This window comes from Schistocerca cancellata, chromosome 1 (assembly GCF_023864275.1).
Source record: "Schistocerca cancellata isolate TAMUIC-IGC-003103 chromosome 1, iqSchCanc2.1, whole genome shotgun sequence".
NCBI lineage: Eukaryota > Metazoa > Arthropoda > Insecta > Orthoptera > Acrididae > Schistocerca > Schistocerca cancellata.
In genome coordinates this window covers 298,696,343-298,715,216 of record NC_064626.1, presented here as the reverse complement: position 1 = coordinate 298,715,216, position 18,874 = coordinate 298,696,343, and the positions used below count along the sequence as shown (strand labels likewise).

Genomic DNA, 18,874 nt, shown 5'->3' with positions numbered 1-18,874 from the left:
AAGTAATTTGATCTGTCTCCAGTACAAAAATCTTTCATTTGTAACTGTACATTATGAGATGAATAAACTACACTCTACAGAAACACACATTCATATACTGTTATGCAGCTGATTGACCAAGATAGGGGTTATAAATGCTGGTAATACAACAGTCTTCCAAATTATATCAAATGCGAGATACCGTTTGTTAAGAATATAATAGAGGGAAACATTCCACGTGGGAAAAATATATCTAAAAAGAAAGATTATTAGACTTACCAAACAAAAGCGCTGGCAGGTCGATAGACACACAAACAAACACAAACATACACACAAAATTCTAGCTTTCGCAACCAACGGCTGCTTTGTCAGGAAAGAGGGAAGGAGAGGGAAAGACGAAAGGATGTGGGTTTTAAGGGAGAGGGTAAGGAGTGATTCCAATCCCGGGAGCGGAAAGACTTACCTTAGGGGGAAAAAAGGACGGGTATACACTCGCGCGCGCGCACACACACACACACACACACACACATGGGATATGTGTGTGTTTACGAGTGTATACCCGTCCTTTTTTCCCCCTAAGGTAAGTCTTTCCGCTCCCGGGATTGGAATGACTCCTTACGCTCTCCCTTAAAACCCACATCCTTTCATCTTTCCCTCTCCTTCCCTCTTTCCTGACGAAGCAGCCGTTGGTTGTGAAAGCTAGAATTTTGTGTGTATGTTTGTGTTTGTTTGTGTGTCTATCGACCTGCCAGCGCTTTTGTTTGGTAAGTCTCATCATCTTTCTTTTTAGATATACCGTTTGTTAATCTAGAGATGCGACAGAGAATTCATCAACAGTTACTATATTGATATATTTCCATATCCAGAAAGTCAACCCTGTTATCCTGTGCACAAACAAAATAATTTACCTACATACTTACTCAGAAGGTGAATAAAACTTGAGTGTTTCTGGAAACATCATCGAATGAAGCTTTCAGACTGCAACAGAGTTTACACATTAAATTTCCTATGCGTATGTGCAATACTGTGATCTGTTTGAATGGATTTTTATTGGTATTTAATCCTGAGGGAAGAATGAGTTCTGAAAGCTAGGAAGTGTATCACTACACATTATACTTCCTGTAGTGAAGTACTGGCCATGATTACAGTCAAACACATAATTCTGTTGTCAATGCCTTCGTAAAGCAATCAGTCACTTTTAGGCCTGCTTGACACACTGTAGTACACACAGAAATACCATTGGAAAAACTAAAAGACATTAGAGTGCTATCCATGGCTTATGAATAAATTGCAGAAAATTTTGTCAGAATATTAACAAATAAGGGCTTTATGTGATTTTTTTTTTTATTGCAGATTTTGTGAGGAGAATGATCGTCACCTGGAGGCAAGTCAGAAGTGCCAGCTGGCTGCCCGTGCAGCAGAGCAGTGGATGGGGCTAAGGTTGCAGCTAGTGGGGGTCGCTGTGGTGGGAGGAGTTGGACTAGCTGCAGTGGTGCAGAGACAGCTTGGCACTGCAGATGCTGGTAATCAAGTCATTTTCTTATGTCTTCCATTTTCTGTGTTTCGTTTCATCACTTTTTTTTTAATAACATTGTGTCTTCAGCTGTTTTGTATCATTTATGATCTTTGATCAGATCAAAACAGTTAAAATACCTTTTCTAAATAGCGTATGAAATAATACTGCACTCAGGCTTGTAAGCCAATGCTGAAATACCGCTTGCAAAGCCACAGTAAGTCAGTCAGTAAATAATGTTTTAGAAAACGTTCCAGAATAATTGCTAAATTAACTAAGTCAGTTTATTTTAATGGCACTGATTACATTCCAAATTTGACACAGAAGGTTTTTAGAAAACACTTTTGTTGTTGAGCCTGTTCAGCAAGTAAGAAAGTTATTTTTAAATTATTTTATTTTGTGTTTATTTGTTTCCACAGTGCTGCAATATTTTAGAAATGTGACTTATAGTGTAACTGAAATTTATCAGTTTTCTTTTACTACTTGTGTTGCTAACTACACACTTTTCATTATTCAGTGTCAATTGCCATTTTTTACGCCATACAGATATCTTATCTAAATTATTTTGCAATTGGTTCTGATCATTTGATGACTTTACAAGACAGTAAAGGACAGCATCATTTGCAAACAGTATGAGACCTTCTCCAATAGTCTCGTAAATTGTTTATATAGATCAGGAACAGTGGAGGGCCTGTAACATATCCTTGGGAATTGCCAAATATTAATACCCTAATATATCTTCTTTCCTTTCTATACACTAGTGAGCATATCAAAGTTCTAACACTTCTCACCCATGGTGAAATTTTATATATTTTTGTTTGGATCACAATTGTTTGTCATACCAGATTGAGTCTATGATGTTCTGACTGACGTATTACATCAGTGTGCAAGGAATTGCAGAAAAACTGAAAAATGACGTGAGTGCTTTCATAGATGGCCCTCCTTCTGGTAAGATTGAGTAAGACTGTTGTGGGACTGGAATAAAATGAGCCTAGTGGTTTATTGGATAGGTCTTGCACCTGAGCCATTCACAATGATATGACTCGTGGCCAGGGATTGACTGTGGGTGTGGTGTACGGATGGATTAGGATATTGTGGTTAGCAGAATACCACTTTTTGAGGAGTGGGAAGGATTGTGGTTAGGATATTCCACACTTTATGTGGGTGTGACTATCAACTAGTTCTCCACCAGACTGTGGCCACAAGAAGAGGTGACTGCCCAGCGGCGGAACACACTGCTGACAAGGGGAAGCCCTCAGGCATGACAAAGCAACCAATTCAGTTCATGTTTGGTGCAGGTTGCTTGTGTACCATTTAAATTGAAGGACTCTTTTCACTCATTACTCCCCCCCCCCCCCCCCCCCCATAATGCCCAATCAATTCAATATTGATGAAATTAATAAATAATAGAACACTGAGCATTTTTCATCATCGTATATAGGATTCACAAATGCTTGTTTCAGGAAAAGGAAACCCTTACAACAGCAACTTTTATACCAACAAATTCAATCAGTGCTCTTTGAAGAAAGCACCCAAGCAGCATGCTGAGACCCCTGGCTGGGGAACAGAGGACCTATGTTCAATTCCTACAAACATTTTGTAGTTTTTTCATATATTTTTCTCATTATCAAAATTTGTGGGAATAGGGGGATCAGAGAGGTAAAACAAATCAAAAATGAATAATAATGTGGGAGATGCATAAATGTCTCAAAAAACTTGGTGTAGTGAAGAATTAAAATGTTAATTCTTATTGTATGAAAACAACTCCAAGTAACAGTGCTTTATTTTAAGACTAGTCTTGGTGAGGAACAATGTAGCTGGTCAAGGACTGCATTCATTAGATGTTCTTGATGCTGCAAATTTATTTGCTTCAAATGTTTATATGACACTTAAAATCAATCTAGTTGTTCAAAGGAGTGTAAGGGTATGTAACATTGTGAGTAAAAGAGTGAACATAAAATGACCAGGATTCAATTATTGTACTTTTGATTAATCAGAGTTACTTTGCTAAACGAGAGCTGAACCTGCTGCCCATGTCTGAGGCCTTGCATGCCTTACTCAGTGTCAATGGCTTCTACAAAACCCTTGTTATCTGCATCCCCCCCCCCCCCCCCCCCCCCCCACACACACACACACACACCAGTGTCTCTGAGTTATGTGCCCTTACAACACATCGTTTGATCCCAAAATCTTCCTGGCCCTATTCTACACTAGCCCCTGCCTCACACCCACCTCCTGCTCTGCCTCAGGAACCATAACTTTATTCATCCTGCAGCCCACACCCTGTTCCCCACAGACTCTTCATCTGTTCTGTCTGCCACTCCCAGTCCACTCTTCCATGACATCATTTGCAAGAACTCACTTTTGCCATCTCCCCCCCCCCCCCCCCCCCCCAACCAGCCCTCTTCCTTCTCACTCTGTAAGGTTACCTTTCGTTTACGGAGTCACTGACTGCATAAGGAAAATTCTTCAAAAAATTGTATGAAGATCACATTTTTCTGTCAGTACAAAATAAAAGACTTTTTGCAACCCATGAAAGGTTACTTGATTTCTTTAAAGTGGTGTGTGGTTGTGACAGTGTCTATATGGACAAAAGTGAGAGGACAATAAAAGGATGGCCCACATGTTGCCTAGGTTGTTTCAAGCACATTGCAGAAGTTTCACTGGGACTCCCTTACAAATCCTCCATATACTCCTGATATTTCCCCATGTAATTTCCATATTTTTAGAAACCTGAAGAAAGACATTTGTGGCCAATGATTTGCTTCGGATGAAGAGGTGCATGCCTGGGTGCAATCATGGTACCGTAGGCAACCACAAATACTTTTCAATGAAGGCATTGACCAAAGTGTCTCATAATGGGATAAATATAGGAACAGTTATCATGATTAATAGACAGTTTACTTGCTCCCCCCTCCCCACCAGTCTCATTTTCATATTACTGCCCCCTTATATGAATGCTAGCTAGAGAATGTAAAACATATACAAGTAAAGACCAAGAACAAAAGTAATTTCAATAGAGATGACAACTGCAGGATTTCTGCTTCATGATTTCCTGCAATCAAGGGAGTAAATACGTTGGTCTCCAACAGAACATGCCCTCTATTTTAACTGACAATGAGGCAACTGTTGTTTACATTGTAAGATTTTGTGTGATGTCTCTTCTCAATATATTGAGTGTCAGATTTTAATGTGTTGCAGAGTGTTTTGGTCACCATTGTACTTAAGTAGTCCTACAACCATAGTCGTCTGTCCCCTTTTTAACTGTGTCTTTGCTGGTATTTTACCTTTGATTTTATCTAGTTATTTTGCTGTGTTCTGCCTGAGTTTACAGTTGGTCTTTCATGAATCTCACAATGTGAATGTTGTTTTTTAATACTTGTGTAATGAAACAACTTGATATATATATTTTAATGAGATATTGCCTGTTCTTATTTCAGGTGAGGTTGCTGATTACCTTGCGTTATAGCACCCTAAACCACTAATAATAATAATAATAATAATAATAATAATAATAATAATAATAACCCCCGTGGAGGCCCGGGAAAAGAATAGGCCTCCGGTATGTTCTGCCAGTCGTAAAAGGCGACGAAAAGAACAAACCACTAATAGGGCTAACCCCCCTTTTAGTGTGATTACTTGGTTCAGGACAGAACTAAAGAAGCCTCGGACAAGCGCCGTCATGGTCGGGGACGACGCTTGAACCCTATGCCCGCCCACAATGGTAACGACACTGCTAGCCACATGGAAAATGATTTAAATCCGAATAGAGGTGTTTTGCAGGATATGCTTCCTGCAACCACCCTAGAAGGAAAACAAAGACAGAGGATGAGATGGTCAGATGAAGTAAATCGACACCTCATGTTCTGTTATTACCAAGCAACAAACCTAGGAACCAACACAACTGGATACAGATCACAAGTATACACAACATTTATTACCAGATACCCGGAATTAAAATTTTTAACAGAACAACGACTAGCTGATCAGATCCGTGTAATAATCAAAAATAACAGGATACCCCAGTCAGAATTAGAAAACATCAAACAACAAGTACAACAAATACTGGAACAAAATAATGTGCAATCAGAAGAAGAAGAAAACACAGTAATGGACTCAAACATCCCAGAGCAAACAAACAAAGACCAACACGCATCAATTAAACAATCAGAGGAAAACGAAATCTTAAGACAGCCACCAGAACAAGCACAAATAGAACACGAAGAGACACACGTGTTAGATATAGAAGAGAAATTTCAGCTGACATATATAGAATACAAAGACACAAATACAGACATTAGACCATTCTTGCATAGACCGCCAAATAACCCACAAGTCGAAACAACAATAAAAACTATCAACACAATCATACACAACAAAATAAATGAAAACACAACTATGGAAGAGTTACAACTACTGGTTTATATAGGAGCACTCACTACACTAAATATACACACTAGGCAGAGATCAGAACAAACCAACACACAGAAGAAACGCACAAAACCAGCATGGCAACACAGGTTACAGATCAGAATAGAAAAACTGAGAAAAGACATCGGACAGCTAACACAATTTATAAGAAATGAAATATCAGACAAAAAACGAAAAAGGTTAGGTAAAATCTCACAACAAGAAGCAATAGAGCAATTAGATGAAAAAAAGCAGAAATTGCAAGCATTGGCCAAACGACTTAGAAGATACAAAAAAAGTGAAAATAGAAGGAAACAAAACCAAACATTCAACACAAACCAAAAGAGATTTTACCAAACAATGGATAACACACACATTAAAATAGACAATCCACCAAACATAACAGACATGGAACACTTCTGGAGCAGCATATGGTCAAACCCGGTACAACATAACAGGCATGCACGGTGGATACAAGCAGAAACAGACACATACAAGATGATACCACAAATGCCTGAAGTGATAATTTTGCAACATGAAGTCACCCGAGCAATTAATTCTACACACAATTGGAAAGCCCCTGGAAATGATAAAATAGCAAATTACTGGCTAAAGAAGTTCACCTCAACACATTCACATCTAACTAAGTTATTTAACAGTTACATTGCAGACCCATACACATTCCCTGATACACTTGCACATGGAATAACCTATCTGAAACCTAAAGATCAAGCAGACACAGCAAACCCAGCTAAATACCGCCCCATAACATGCCTACCAACAATATACAAAATATTAACTTCAGTCATCACACAGAAATTAATGACACATACAACACAGAACAAAATTATAAATGAAGAACAAAAAGGCTGCTGCAAAGGAGCACGAGGATGTAAAGAGCAACTGATAATTGATACAGAGGTGACATATCAAGCTAAAACTAAACAAAGGTCCCTACACTACGCATACATTGATTACCAAAAAGCCTTTGATAGTGTACCCCACTCATGGTTACTACAGATTTTGGAAATATACAAAGTAGATCCTAAATTGATACACTTTCTAAACACAGTAATGAAAAACTGGAAAACCACACTTAATATCCAAACAAATTCAGATAGCATCACATCACAGCCAATACAGATTAAGCGTGGAATATACCAAGGAGACTCATTAAGTCCTTTCTGGTTCTGTCTTGCTCTGAACCCACTATCCAACATGCTAAATAATACAAATTATGGATACAATATTACTGGAACATATCCACACAAAATCACACATTTGCTATACATGGATGATCTAAAACTACTGGCAGCAACAAATCAACAACTCAACCAATTACTAAAGATAACAGAAGTATTCAGCAATGATATAAATATGGCTTTTGGAACAGACAAATGTAAGAAAAATAGCATAGTCAAGGGCAAACACACTAAACAAAAAGATTACATATTGGAGAACCACAGCGACTGCATAGAAGCGATGGAAAAAACAGATGCCTATAAATACCTAGGATACAGACAAAAAATAGGAATAGATAATACAAATATTAAAGAAGAACTAAAAGAAAAATATAGACAAAGACTAACAAAAATACTGAAAACAGAATTGACAGCAAGAAACAAGACAAAAGCTATAAATACTTATGCTATACCAGTATTGACCTACTCATTTGGAGTAGTGAAATGGAGTGACACAGACCTAGAAGCACTCAATACACTTACACGATCACAATGCCACAAATATAGAATACATCACATACATTCAGCAACAGAAAGATTCACATTAAGCAGAAAGGAAGGTGGAAGGGGATTTATAGATATAAAAAACCTACATTATGGACAGGTAGACAATTTAAGAAAATTCTTTCTAGAACGAGCAGAAACTAGCAAAATACACAAAGCAATCACTCATATAAATACATCAGCTACACCATTGCAATTTCATAACCACTACTACAACCCTTTAGATCACATAATATCAACAGATACAAAGAAAGTAAATTGGAAAAAGAAAACACTACACGGCAAGCACCCGTATCATCTGACACAGCCACACATCGATCAAGACGCATCCAACACATGGCTAAGAAAAGGCAATATATACAGTGAGACGGAAGGATTCATGATCGCAATACAGGATCAAACAATAAACACCAGATATTACAGCAAGCATATTATTAAAGATCCCAATACCACAACAGATAAATGCAGACTTTGCAAACAACAAATAGAAACAGTAGATCACATCACAAGCGGATGTACAATACTAGCAAATACAGAATACCCCAGAAGACATGACAATGTAGCAAAAATAATACATCAACAACTTGCCATAAAACATAAACTAATAAAACAACACGTTCCCACATACAAGTACACACCACAAAATGTACTGGAGAATGATGAATACAAATTATACTGGAACAGAATGATTATAACAGATAAAACAACACCACATAACAAACCTGACATCATACTCACCAATAAAAAGAAGAAATTAACACAACTAATTGAAATATCCATACCCAACACAACAAATATACAGAAGAAAACAGGGGAAAAAATTGAAAAATACATCCAACTGGCTGAGGAAGTCAAGGACATGTGGCATCAGGATAAAGTCGACATTATCCCAATTATACTATCAACTACAGGAGTCATACCTCACAATATTCACCAGTACATCAATGCAATACAGCTACATCCAAACATATATATACAATTACAAAAATCTGTAATTATTGATACTTGTTCAATTACCCGAAAGTTCCTAAATGCAATATAACATATACCATACAGTTACAAGGAAGTCACGCTTGACCGAGGTCCGCGTCACGTTCCATTTTTAACCAGACTTAAGTCTGAGAAAAAAAGTCAATAATAATAATAATAATTGAAGTAAATACCTAACCATAGTGTGCAGGGAATGGAAACAGCTGCCAGGAAGCCACCTAGGCAGCACGATCATAATATTTTGGTAAAAATTTTCCATCCATCTCTTTCACTGCCGGTTATCAGTATCTACCCAATAATGATTTCTAAACAATAACAGCTTGAAAAATGTCACCCAAGAACTCCAATTCTTCAAAACAAATTTGGGGAAGATTCCTTTTTATTAGTGAATGGTCTTGAACAGTGTTAAACTAACCAGGTCTTTAACAGTGTTAAATTAACCAGGGACACCAGAAGAGATCTGAAGAAGATCCCAGCACAGTAATTGACATGTGAGGAAGAAATTTGAGGAGGAACAACCTAAAAGATTCAGAAGAGGGCAATGAATTGTATGTCATGGCCCAGTACAATGGCATTACTGAAAATATTTTGCCTCGTGGCAAACAGATTTACATGTAATTTGTATTTCATATATTTATTATGTGGATTAATATTATGTTAAAAACCAGTTTTCAAGCAAGACATGAGAGTAAATGAAACAGCAAAACTTACTTGCTTGAAATTATCTTACAGTAAGCATTTGAAACTAACTCTGTTGTTTTATATTATTTCATTTCAGGTTTGGTGGGACTTGCCATATCTTATGCTCTATCAGCAACAGGTGTATTAGGTGGTGTTGCAAATGCATTTGCAGAAACAGAACGTGAAATGGTGGCTGTGGAACGAGTATTGCAGTATGTCCAAAGTGTTGAGAAGGAATCTCAAGGTGGTGAACAACCACCATATGGGTGGCCAGCTCAAGGAGTTGTGTCCTTCAATGGTGTTGTCTTGCGTTACAGGTGAACACCTTTAAAACTCTATAGCTGCAGTTTATAAATGCTATCAAATGAATTGATATTTGGATGCTACAGTAACTGAGATGTGACTGCTTTTTCATAAAACTATCAGCAGTTGATATATACCTCACGACATTTGTTTTGACAAACTACAAGCATATCTGCTGTTAAGAGACTTTAGTTATTGCAGTACTTGGGAGTCTCATGACTTTTGTGACACTGACATTGGATGTTGTGGTGGTATTATTTCTTATAAGTAAAAGTGGAGAGGAGACTATGACAAATGGTACTCATTGTGCTATATAAAATGATATTTCCTTCTGTATATACTTGACAACATTACATTATTTCTGAAGTGAACAACACTGCTGTAATTGCTTCTTGTTATCTATTCTGTGTTGAAGATGAATGGTGATGACCTGTCCATAGTCTTCGACTATTTAGCAAGATTTTTTTAAATGTCTATTTTTACAACCATTTGCACAAAGCTACTGAGACAGTTGAGCCTTACTCTTAACCATTTTGTGTCTCTATACTTTGTTTATTCAATTTTGTCAACCAAGTTTTTGAAAGGCATCATCACCACTCTAAAACCCAAATGCAGGAAAATTATATGTAACACTAAAAAAAAGTAAAACTTCTCTATAAACTAAATGGAGTACAAGGAAACAAATCTGTAAATTTACATATCTCTGTAAGTCACCATTACATTATTGAGTATGTTCCATAGTAAAATGCTGACTATATCATTGATATATATGAAGAACAGAATTGGACCCACTACACTACCCTGAGGGACACCTTTGTTTATATATTTCTTTTATATGAATGCATGGTGTCTGTTATATTAGACATGTTCAAAAGAACAAAAACCATGCAGAATCCACAGCTGTGTATTATGTATTACGTAAATTGAAGGTGGAGAGGGGATGTGAGGAAAGGGAAAGGAAATAATTATTGATGCTAGCTGCATCAGGACTTCATGTGGAATCAGCGGTGATGACTGAAAATGTGTGCTGGACCTGGCTTCAAACCTGGGATATCCTGCTTACTAGGCAGTTGCGTTAACCACTGTGCCATCTGGACACATTTTTTATTGCAGTTGCACAGACTATCTTGTTATGTCCCTCAGCTGGTCCACACTTCCACCTAGTGCCACCTGTCTGCAATTCCCATCCATGTCCTCCATGTTTGCTATTTTGACATACCTGCAGGAGGTCAAATGTGATTGTGCATTTGCACTGAAGGTGATGGATTCATAGCCCTTTGAGGTTACTCGGTTATATGAATGTGTGGTATCTGTTCTTTTGGACATGTCAACATCCCTCAGGAGTCTCAAAGTAGCAAACGTGGAGGACATGGATGCAGACTGCAGGTAGATGGTGCTAGGTCAGAGTGTGGGTCAGCCAGAGGCCGCACCGAGATAGTCTGCACATTTGCAATAAACGCTGTGCCCAGATGGTGCAGCGGTTAATGCAACACCTAGTAACCAGGAGATCCTGCATTCGAGTCATGGTCCAGTACACATTTTCATTCATCACCACTGAGTCTGCCTAAAGTCTCAATGCAGCTGACATCAATAATTCTTTCCTATTCTTTTCCTTTCTCTCCATTCACCTTCAGTTTGCATAAAACATAATGTGTATTTCTTGTCTGACAATTATTTTACTAGAAATTTATCATCAGCAGACCTGTAAGTTATATCTGCCTTTTGCACCTTGTTTTCCACTTAAGACTAGAGTCATTTGTTTTGTATTCCTCTTACACACCTAACGCTTCTAGCTTGTTTAGTACTCTGCTTGACAGTTGTTAAGGAAAAACTGACACTTGCTACAGAACAACTGCAATTGCTGTGGAAAGCGTGACCAAAATTATAATAAGGAAATGTAGAAGACGAGATGTGTTAAATGCATAAATGCTCTGTATTCATTCAGCGGTTCATGCAATATGATGTTTGACAAAGTTTGTTGTGTGATATTCTGTGCTGTACAGCATGTCTGCAAGATGCCATTTGAATGCTTATAATTGTGGATGACCAGCTGGATGGCTCAAGGCGTTCAAAGTGCCACTATTGTGGCCACAGTAATGGGTGTGTTCAAAACTGCCATCTCACAATTAAAAAAGGCTGATGAAGGTGGAAATGCTTTGCAAAAGTATTCTGTTGGTCATAGGTGTACTAATACATCACAAGAGAATTGATACAAAGACCTAGTGGGGAAAAGGAACAGACATTTCACTCCTAGGCACACCCTTGCAGACCCTGCAGTCGCCACTGGTATGTGTGACTGCCAGAACCATTTCACGGTGATTAAATCATGATGGTTTGCTCACTCAGAAGACTTTTAAATGCATCCCTCATTTTGAGAAAGAGTTCGTTCGTGTAGGAAGCATGTTATTTTGGTTTGGGGTCAGCAACAGTGATCCAACATGATTATGTCTGACAGATCATGCTTCACTGTGGCAAGTGGTTGTGGCTGTTAGTTAGTGAGAAGAGAGAGGGGAACACATTACACACCACAGAATGGTCATGAACATAATTCATGTGGTGCACCTGGGCATTATGGTGTAGGCAGGCATTATGCACAGTGGCTGAACACCACTGCATATCTTTGCACAAGGTATCATTACTGCACAGCAGTATTGCAGGGAAACTATTCTGGATCATGTCCAACTGTTTAGGAGTGTGGTGGGTCCCTACTGTCTGTCTATGGATGATGGTGCCCTCCCACACAGGAACCGCTGAGGTGTCAGACACATTGGAGTATGATGACATTGAACATATGGAATGATCTCTGTACTCCCTGGACCTAAACCTTATAGAGCATGCCTGGGATGTTCTTGGCAGAATACATCTGCTCAATGGACACCAACTCCCTGAATAGTGCAAGAACTGGAAACTGCCTGTTGAGAGGAGTGGGACATTATCTTCTAAGCACTACTCAAAAATTTGGTAGCCAACACCAGTAATAGGTGCAAAATTTGCATTAGTGTTTGAGGAGGGCATATTCCATACTGAGAGTCCGATATCAACCTTTATGTTGAGGGGTTGACCTGTGTCAAGCACGAATATTATTTTATCTGGTTTCCTGTTTTCACATGTGGTGAAATCTGTACCATTTGTCATTGTAAATATACCACTCCACCTCTATTACATATATACTGTGTTTCATGTCATCCATCTGTGCCTGTAATTATTTCTGTCCAACAGTATGTGTGTTTTTTAGCTGCTGACTACCAGTGTAGTATAGTTAATAGTGCCAAAATCCTTTAACAAGTGTAAGGATATTCTTGTAACCCAGTCCTTCTTGTCAAAAGCATCAAGTACCATTTTTGTAAACTCTGTAATGGCCAGTATTGTACTTCTCTCACTTCAGAAACCAAACTGTGCTTCACTAGAAAGGTTGTATTTACTCATGTGACTAACTACTTTATCATTAAGGATTGATTCAGTTATTTTTGGGAATGCAGACAGTATTAAAACTCACCTGTGGTTTTCGATACTCTCCGCATTACCTCTCTTTAATAAGGATGCAAATTGTGCTTGCTTTTAGGTACTCCAGAAAATATCTGAAATATAGGACTACTTATTAAGTTTGTTAATGGAGCTTATATGCTGTCTACACACTCCATCCTGACAGAGACTGGAACTTCATCTATGCATTGAGAGTTATTTCTGCAGTTTGAAATAAATGTAATTGTAGTCCACTGAGCTGTTTCGTGGTAGGATGGGAAACTTTATTATTGAGTATTAATATACTGAAAAATGTTCATCAAGCAGTAATCATATGTCTGTTTTCTACCATAACACTGAAATCTTTTTGATGTACATATGTTTTACATTCTTTCCCAAAATAGATGGATTTATAGTTTGAAGTCCTAATTTTGAAAACATAAAAATTGTAAAACTTGTATTTTTGTAGGGAGGATGTTGTAGCTTCACTCCAGGGAGTGAGCTTTGAGACTCGACCTGGAGAAAAACTTGGTGTGGTTGGACGCACTGGAGCAGGAAAAAGCTCTCTTTTGGCAGCACTGTTTCGTCTAACAGATCCTTCTTCAGGGAGAATCACTATAGACCGTGTAAATACTGCTTCCCTTAGTCTCTCTACTTTAAGGTAAATAAATACAAATACTTTTACAATTGTAATATAGCCTCATATCTGTCTCTTCCTGCACATGTACTCAACACTTGAATTTTGAAGTAAATAGCTCATTCCATATTATCTGTACACCCTCACTAAATTCTGTACTTAAATATTGATTTATTAAGTACACTGTTTCCTGCCAGTTTTTAATTTTATTATTATTTTTGAATTAAAGTTCAAGTTGTATACTATTAGTCTCAATATTTCAGTATAGGCTTGAGAGCGTTTATCCTGGAATTTGAATTCAATATACTGAAATTTTGGGTGTTTGTGAGTATACAGTGTTCATCAACATTTTATTAAAAGCTATGCACGGCAGTGAAAGACTGTGCTTTAGGTAAAAATGGACTGTTTTTAATGTAGTTCCCTCGTGGGTCAACACATTCTTCCAGTGCCTTTTCAGTGACTGGGTTCTTTCCCTAAGTATAATTCTGGAAGATATGAAAGATAACCTACCATATCCTTTATTTAATTGGATAGATAAGAAATCTACTCACCAAGCTGCGGCAGAACCCACTCACATAAAAAACTGTTGTGATTGGGAAGCTTATGGAGCCAGTGGCTCCTTCATTAGGCTGAAAGGTTGAAGGGGAAGAAAGAAGGGTTCTAATACTGTGCAAGCAAAATCCACACCTCTCTCACATCAGTTGACTTACTTGATATGCACAGCTGATATTCTTCTCTGGATAGCTGGCTACGTCGATCTCCAAAACCTTCTTCTCTAAAGAGTAATGCTGGTTACGGGAATTTATCAGACCCTCTCTCTCTCACTCTCTCTCTCTCTCTCTCTCTCTCTCTCTCTCTCTACTCTTGAAATAAGTGAATAATTGCAGAATACTTTTAGTTTAGCCTTGGTATATTTCAGCTACCACAAAGAACAAATTCACCACTTCTCACATAAATATTCGATTGTTTGCAAGTCAACTGATTTGTCTAGCATTAGATTCGATTAGATACATTTTTAGCATAGTTTTTGCAACCACATAATTATGAACATGTCTTATTTCTAGCAAGTCCAACACTGAACTTCAATTAAATGTATATAATCAACTGTTCATTTTTCTTTAAACAGTAATTACAGACACTAAAACAGCAAGGAATACTACATGATTACTTCTTGCCCTTCCCATACGGCTTCCGTGGCACGAGCGGCAAATACTTGTCGATGCCATTCGACCATCGCGTCTACCTTGTGCTTGTGACTCCTTTCCAGCCTGCACACACAAACGTGTCTGCAGAGTATGTACATTCTCTCACACTTATTTTTAAAATATCGTGTGTTCAAGACAGTAGAAGGATGAATGGTTCTGGAATTTATGCGGAAATTCTCGAAGCAGTACAGAGTGAAAGAAAAGGACTGGAGAGGTCTGTGAAAGGGGTTGATTTTGGGAAAGTCACCCAGAACCACAGATGAGGGGAGACTTACCATATGGGATGAGAACAAAAGACTCTTTCCTTCCTCAGGGGAGACTTACCGTATGGGACCTGCAGTTGTGGGCGATGTTCCTAAAAGCTACATCTTTTTGTAGACCTCTCCAGTCCTTTTCCTTCACCATTCTTCCTTCCCCTTCAGCCCTTCTGCCTGAAGAAGGAGCCACTGGCTCCGAAAGCTTGCCAATCACAACAGTCTTTTGTGTGTGTGTGTGTGTGTGTGTGTGTGTGTGTGTGTGTGTGTGTGTGTGTGTGTATGTGTGTATGTGTGTGTGGGTGGGCGTGCCTCCTGCCATCGCTTGGAAAGTAGATTTCTTATCTATCCAATTAAATAATTTTATGAATAATTGGTTGTTTTTGTTGTTATATTAGCCCATCTACATCCTTGTATTGTAAGCATCCTGCGCACACTTTCACATAGCCAAGGCAATGTATCTTTTTTTTAACCGTTAATCATTTTTGTGCTCCTGCCAATACAAAATGGCACAGCCCATTGATTAACCAGGATGTTGTGTGGTAATTCATTTCTGCTATCACTGAAAATGAATTACAGCAAAGTACTCCACTTTGTGAATGGGCTGCTGAATATTTAATTTTCTTCTACCAGTAAATTTATTCAGAAGTATAAAGTAGCACAAGTTATTGTGAAGGGGCAGATTTTATTAGAATTATGTGAGAGTTCATTGAGGCTCATGTGTGAAATGGTAATAGACTAGGCACTGAGCATAGTTTGAACACTTTTAACAGAACATGAAGACAGAGACCAAGGCATTTAGGGAACTGAACTTTATATATCAGTTAATCTAAACAGACAGCTAAATTCATATCTATCATAATAAATTAATTTGTTTGAAATACAGAATTCTGATTTCTATATCGGGTAAGTGCAACTACAATCTGTTATCAGAATAAATGTTGTATTTCGAGTGGAAACTCAGGTAAACATTAATCAATGTACAATTTTTTCTCATTTCAAATCTTCCAAAAATATAATACAAACAATGGAAAATTTGTATATGTAATATTGTAGTAATACAATAAAATATTTTGTTATATGTTTTTAACCATAATAATATTTGTTTAGAATATATGGCAATTGAAAATAAGTTCTAGACCAGGATTCCAACATGCTTCTCCTGTTTATCAGTAATAGTTGCCTTAACCATTACATTATCTGAGCTTCAGTCCTGATTCAAATTTTCATTATCAGTACATTTCCACTCATTAATTCCAAATACTACTATCAGAAGTTCTCCTAGGAGTTATGTGGAAATAGCACCACTGGGTGAATGGAGTTTATGGAGGACGGAAGTTTACCCTGCCCCAAGGGATATGTATAAATAAATTAAAAGCACAGTAATTTAGTATTCAAAAATCATAGGCAGAAACATCCTATACATACAAAAAATGTAGTTTCCATTCTGAGTCTTGTACAGATTTTCAGTTGTCATAACATATCGCGGTTCAGCATATGAGATGTGATCAAAAAGTAATTGGAATTTTTTAAAAAAGTAATTGGAATGTTTTAATTGCATGTGCTTTATACAAACAACCCAAATTTTTTAAGTCTTGTTGATACACATGTTCCTGATGTATGTTTGCTGCATTATCATATTTAGTTAATTGTTGACAGTCGGAAATGTTATACACGTTTTCAAGTGCTCATTGAATTTTTACTTTCAAAGAAGATGGATAAAAGTTTGCCTGAAAATTGGAAAGCACTGTATTCGAAATGTTGACTGTGGCTTTTGCTGAATCTGCTGTGAGTAAGACAAGAGTTTATGAGTGGCATAAATATTTCAAGGAGGGTTGAGAAGATGCTGAAGATGATGACTACCCTGGATGACTTTTCGCATTGATTACTGATGACAATATGGCAGAAGTAAAGAAAATGCTTCTGGAAAATCATCATCAGAGAGGCTACTGATGCCGATGATGTCGACGTATCCTTTCGCTCATGCCAAGCAATTGTTTTGGATGTTTTGTGTATGAAACATTTAGCAGAAAACTCTGTTATGAAATGGTTGAATTTTGACCAAAAACAACATCATGTAGACATCGGTCAGGAGTTGCTACATGAAGTTGGCAGTGATTCAGAACTTTTAAAGAAAGCCATAACAGGTGATGAAACATGGGTGTACAACTATGACATAGAAAGCAAGACCAAATTGTCCCTATGGAAATTGACTGAAAAGCCAAGACAAAAAAATTGACAAGTTCAATCACATATGAAGATTCTTCTCACTGTTTTCTCTGATTACAATGTGGTAATGCATCATGAGTTCCTGCCTTGTGATCGTACAGTCAATAGTGAATACTACCTGGAAGTTATGCACCATTTCCTTGAAGCAATCCAAAGAAACTGATCAGAATTGTGGCAAAACCACTTGTGGAAATTACATCATGATAATGCTCCCACTCACACCTCAATGTTTTTTCATGATTTCTTGGGAAAAAAAGAAGAAGGAGAAGTAAATAAAGAAAGACCATTATTTTGCAGTGAACACATAATGTGTAATGGAGCGATCACTCTGTTGTAGAAATAATTCAAAAGCCATTATGTTGTCTCAGCCACTGTATTCACTCAAAATGGATACCTTCAACTTCTTTATATTTCTGAGGCTGAAGAGAACCATGAAAGGACATCATTTTGATCAGATAAATACAGCATTATTGAAGGAGCTAAATTCCATAATGAAAAATGAGTTCCAGAAGTGCTCCCAGGACTGGAAAAAGTGCTGGCACAAGTGTATTGTATCTAAGGGGATTTATTTGAGGCAGAAAAAGTTGATGTTGATGAATAAATAAAGACTCTTTAAGAAAAACAAAAATTCCCATTTCTTTTTTATCACACCTCTTATGTGAACGAGTTGCATCCTATCATTCCTATCAACTTGTTCATTTAATTTTACTGCATTTAATTTATTTTCTATTCTTTAGAGCACTTGGTACATAATTAGATCAAATATGATCAATGATTATTAGCCTTTCTCCCAGTTAATTGTCCAGTGCCTAAATTTGATAAACTCTAATAGTAATGCCTAGGAGGCGGACTCAATACATTTTTCAGACCTAAATTTCTTCTCTTTGAAGAAACACAGGGACATGTGAATTCATAACCTTCCAAACTGCACATGCTTTGATTCCCAGCTACACTCTATCAGCAGTCTCATCTGAGCACAACACACAACTAAATGCCTGCACAGGTTGTTGATGCAGCATCTGATGCCGCAAATTCTTCATACTGGTAGTTATAATCATTCCTATTGATCACACGTCGTCTACCATCCTTGTATATTTTTGCATTTTATTTTCCACATGTACCTGTGCCACATAAACTTGAGATCCTTGGCCTAACCAATCCCCCTCTCCCCTCTCTTCCTTATCCCAATACATGCATACTCCTAAACCACATCCATTCCTTTTCTTCCACATTTTTGCATGTTTTTAATGTATTTCATTCTCTTTAGGTATAGACAGAATTCACAGGATGCCAAATCTGGTGAATAGGATTGATGTTCCAAGCACTCTTACTTCAGACCATTCATTGTTCTCATTGTGCATGGATGCATTTATTTTTCTTCTTCATCATTGTCTTCTGCTTTTTTTTCCCCAATACTTCTAGAAGATATATGTATAATTTCACCTGTTATTGCTTGCTTGGTAATC

At 37.5% G+C, this 18,874-nt stretch overlaps 1 protein-coding gene across 4 annotated transcripts in view; it reads left to right on the top strand.

Moving 5' to 3' along the window:
- Nucleotides 1–18,874, top strand: part of LOC126171916 (ATP-binding cassette sub-family C member 10) — a 395,604-nt gene that overhangs the window by 312,097 nt on the left and 64,633 nt on the right. For all 4 annotated transcript variants that reach the window (XM_049920838.1, XM_049920835.1, XM_049920836.1 and 1 more), the window contains 3 exons: nucleotides 1,333–1,502; nucleotides 9,416–9,635; nucleotides 13,553–13,744. In XM_049920838.1, the coding sequence (XP_049776795.1) occupies nucleotides 1,333–1,502; nucleotides 9,416–9,635; nucleotides 13,553–13,744 (582 nt within the window). The remainder of the gene's footprint in view (nucleotides 1–1,332; nucleotides 1,503–9,415; nucleotides 9,636–13,552; nucleotides 13,745–18,874) is intronic.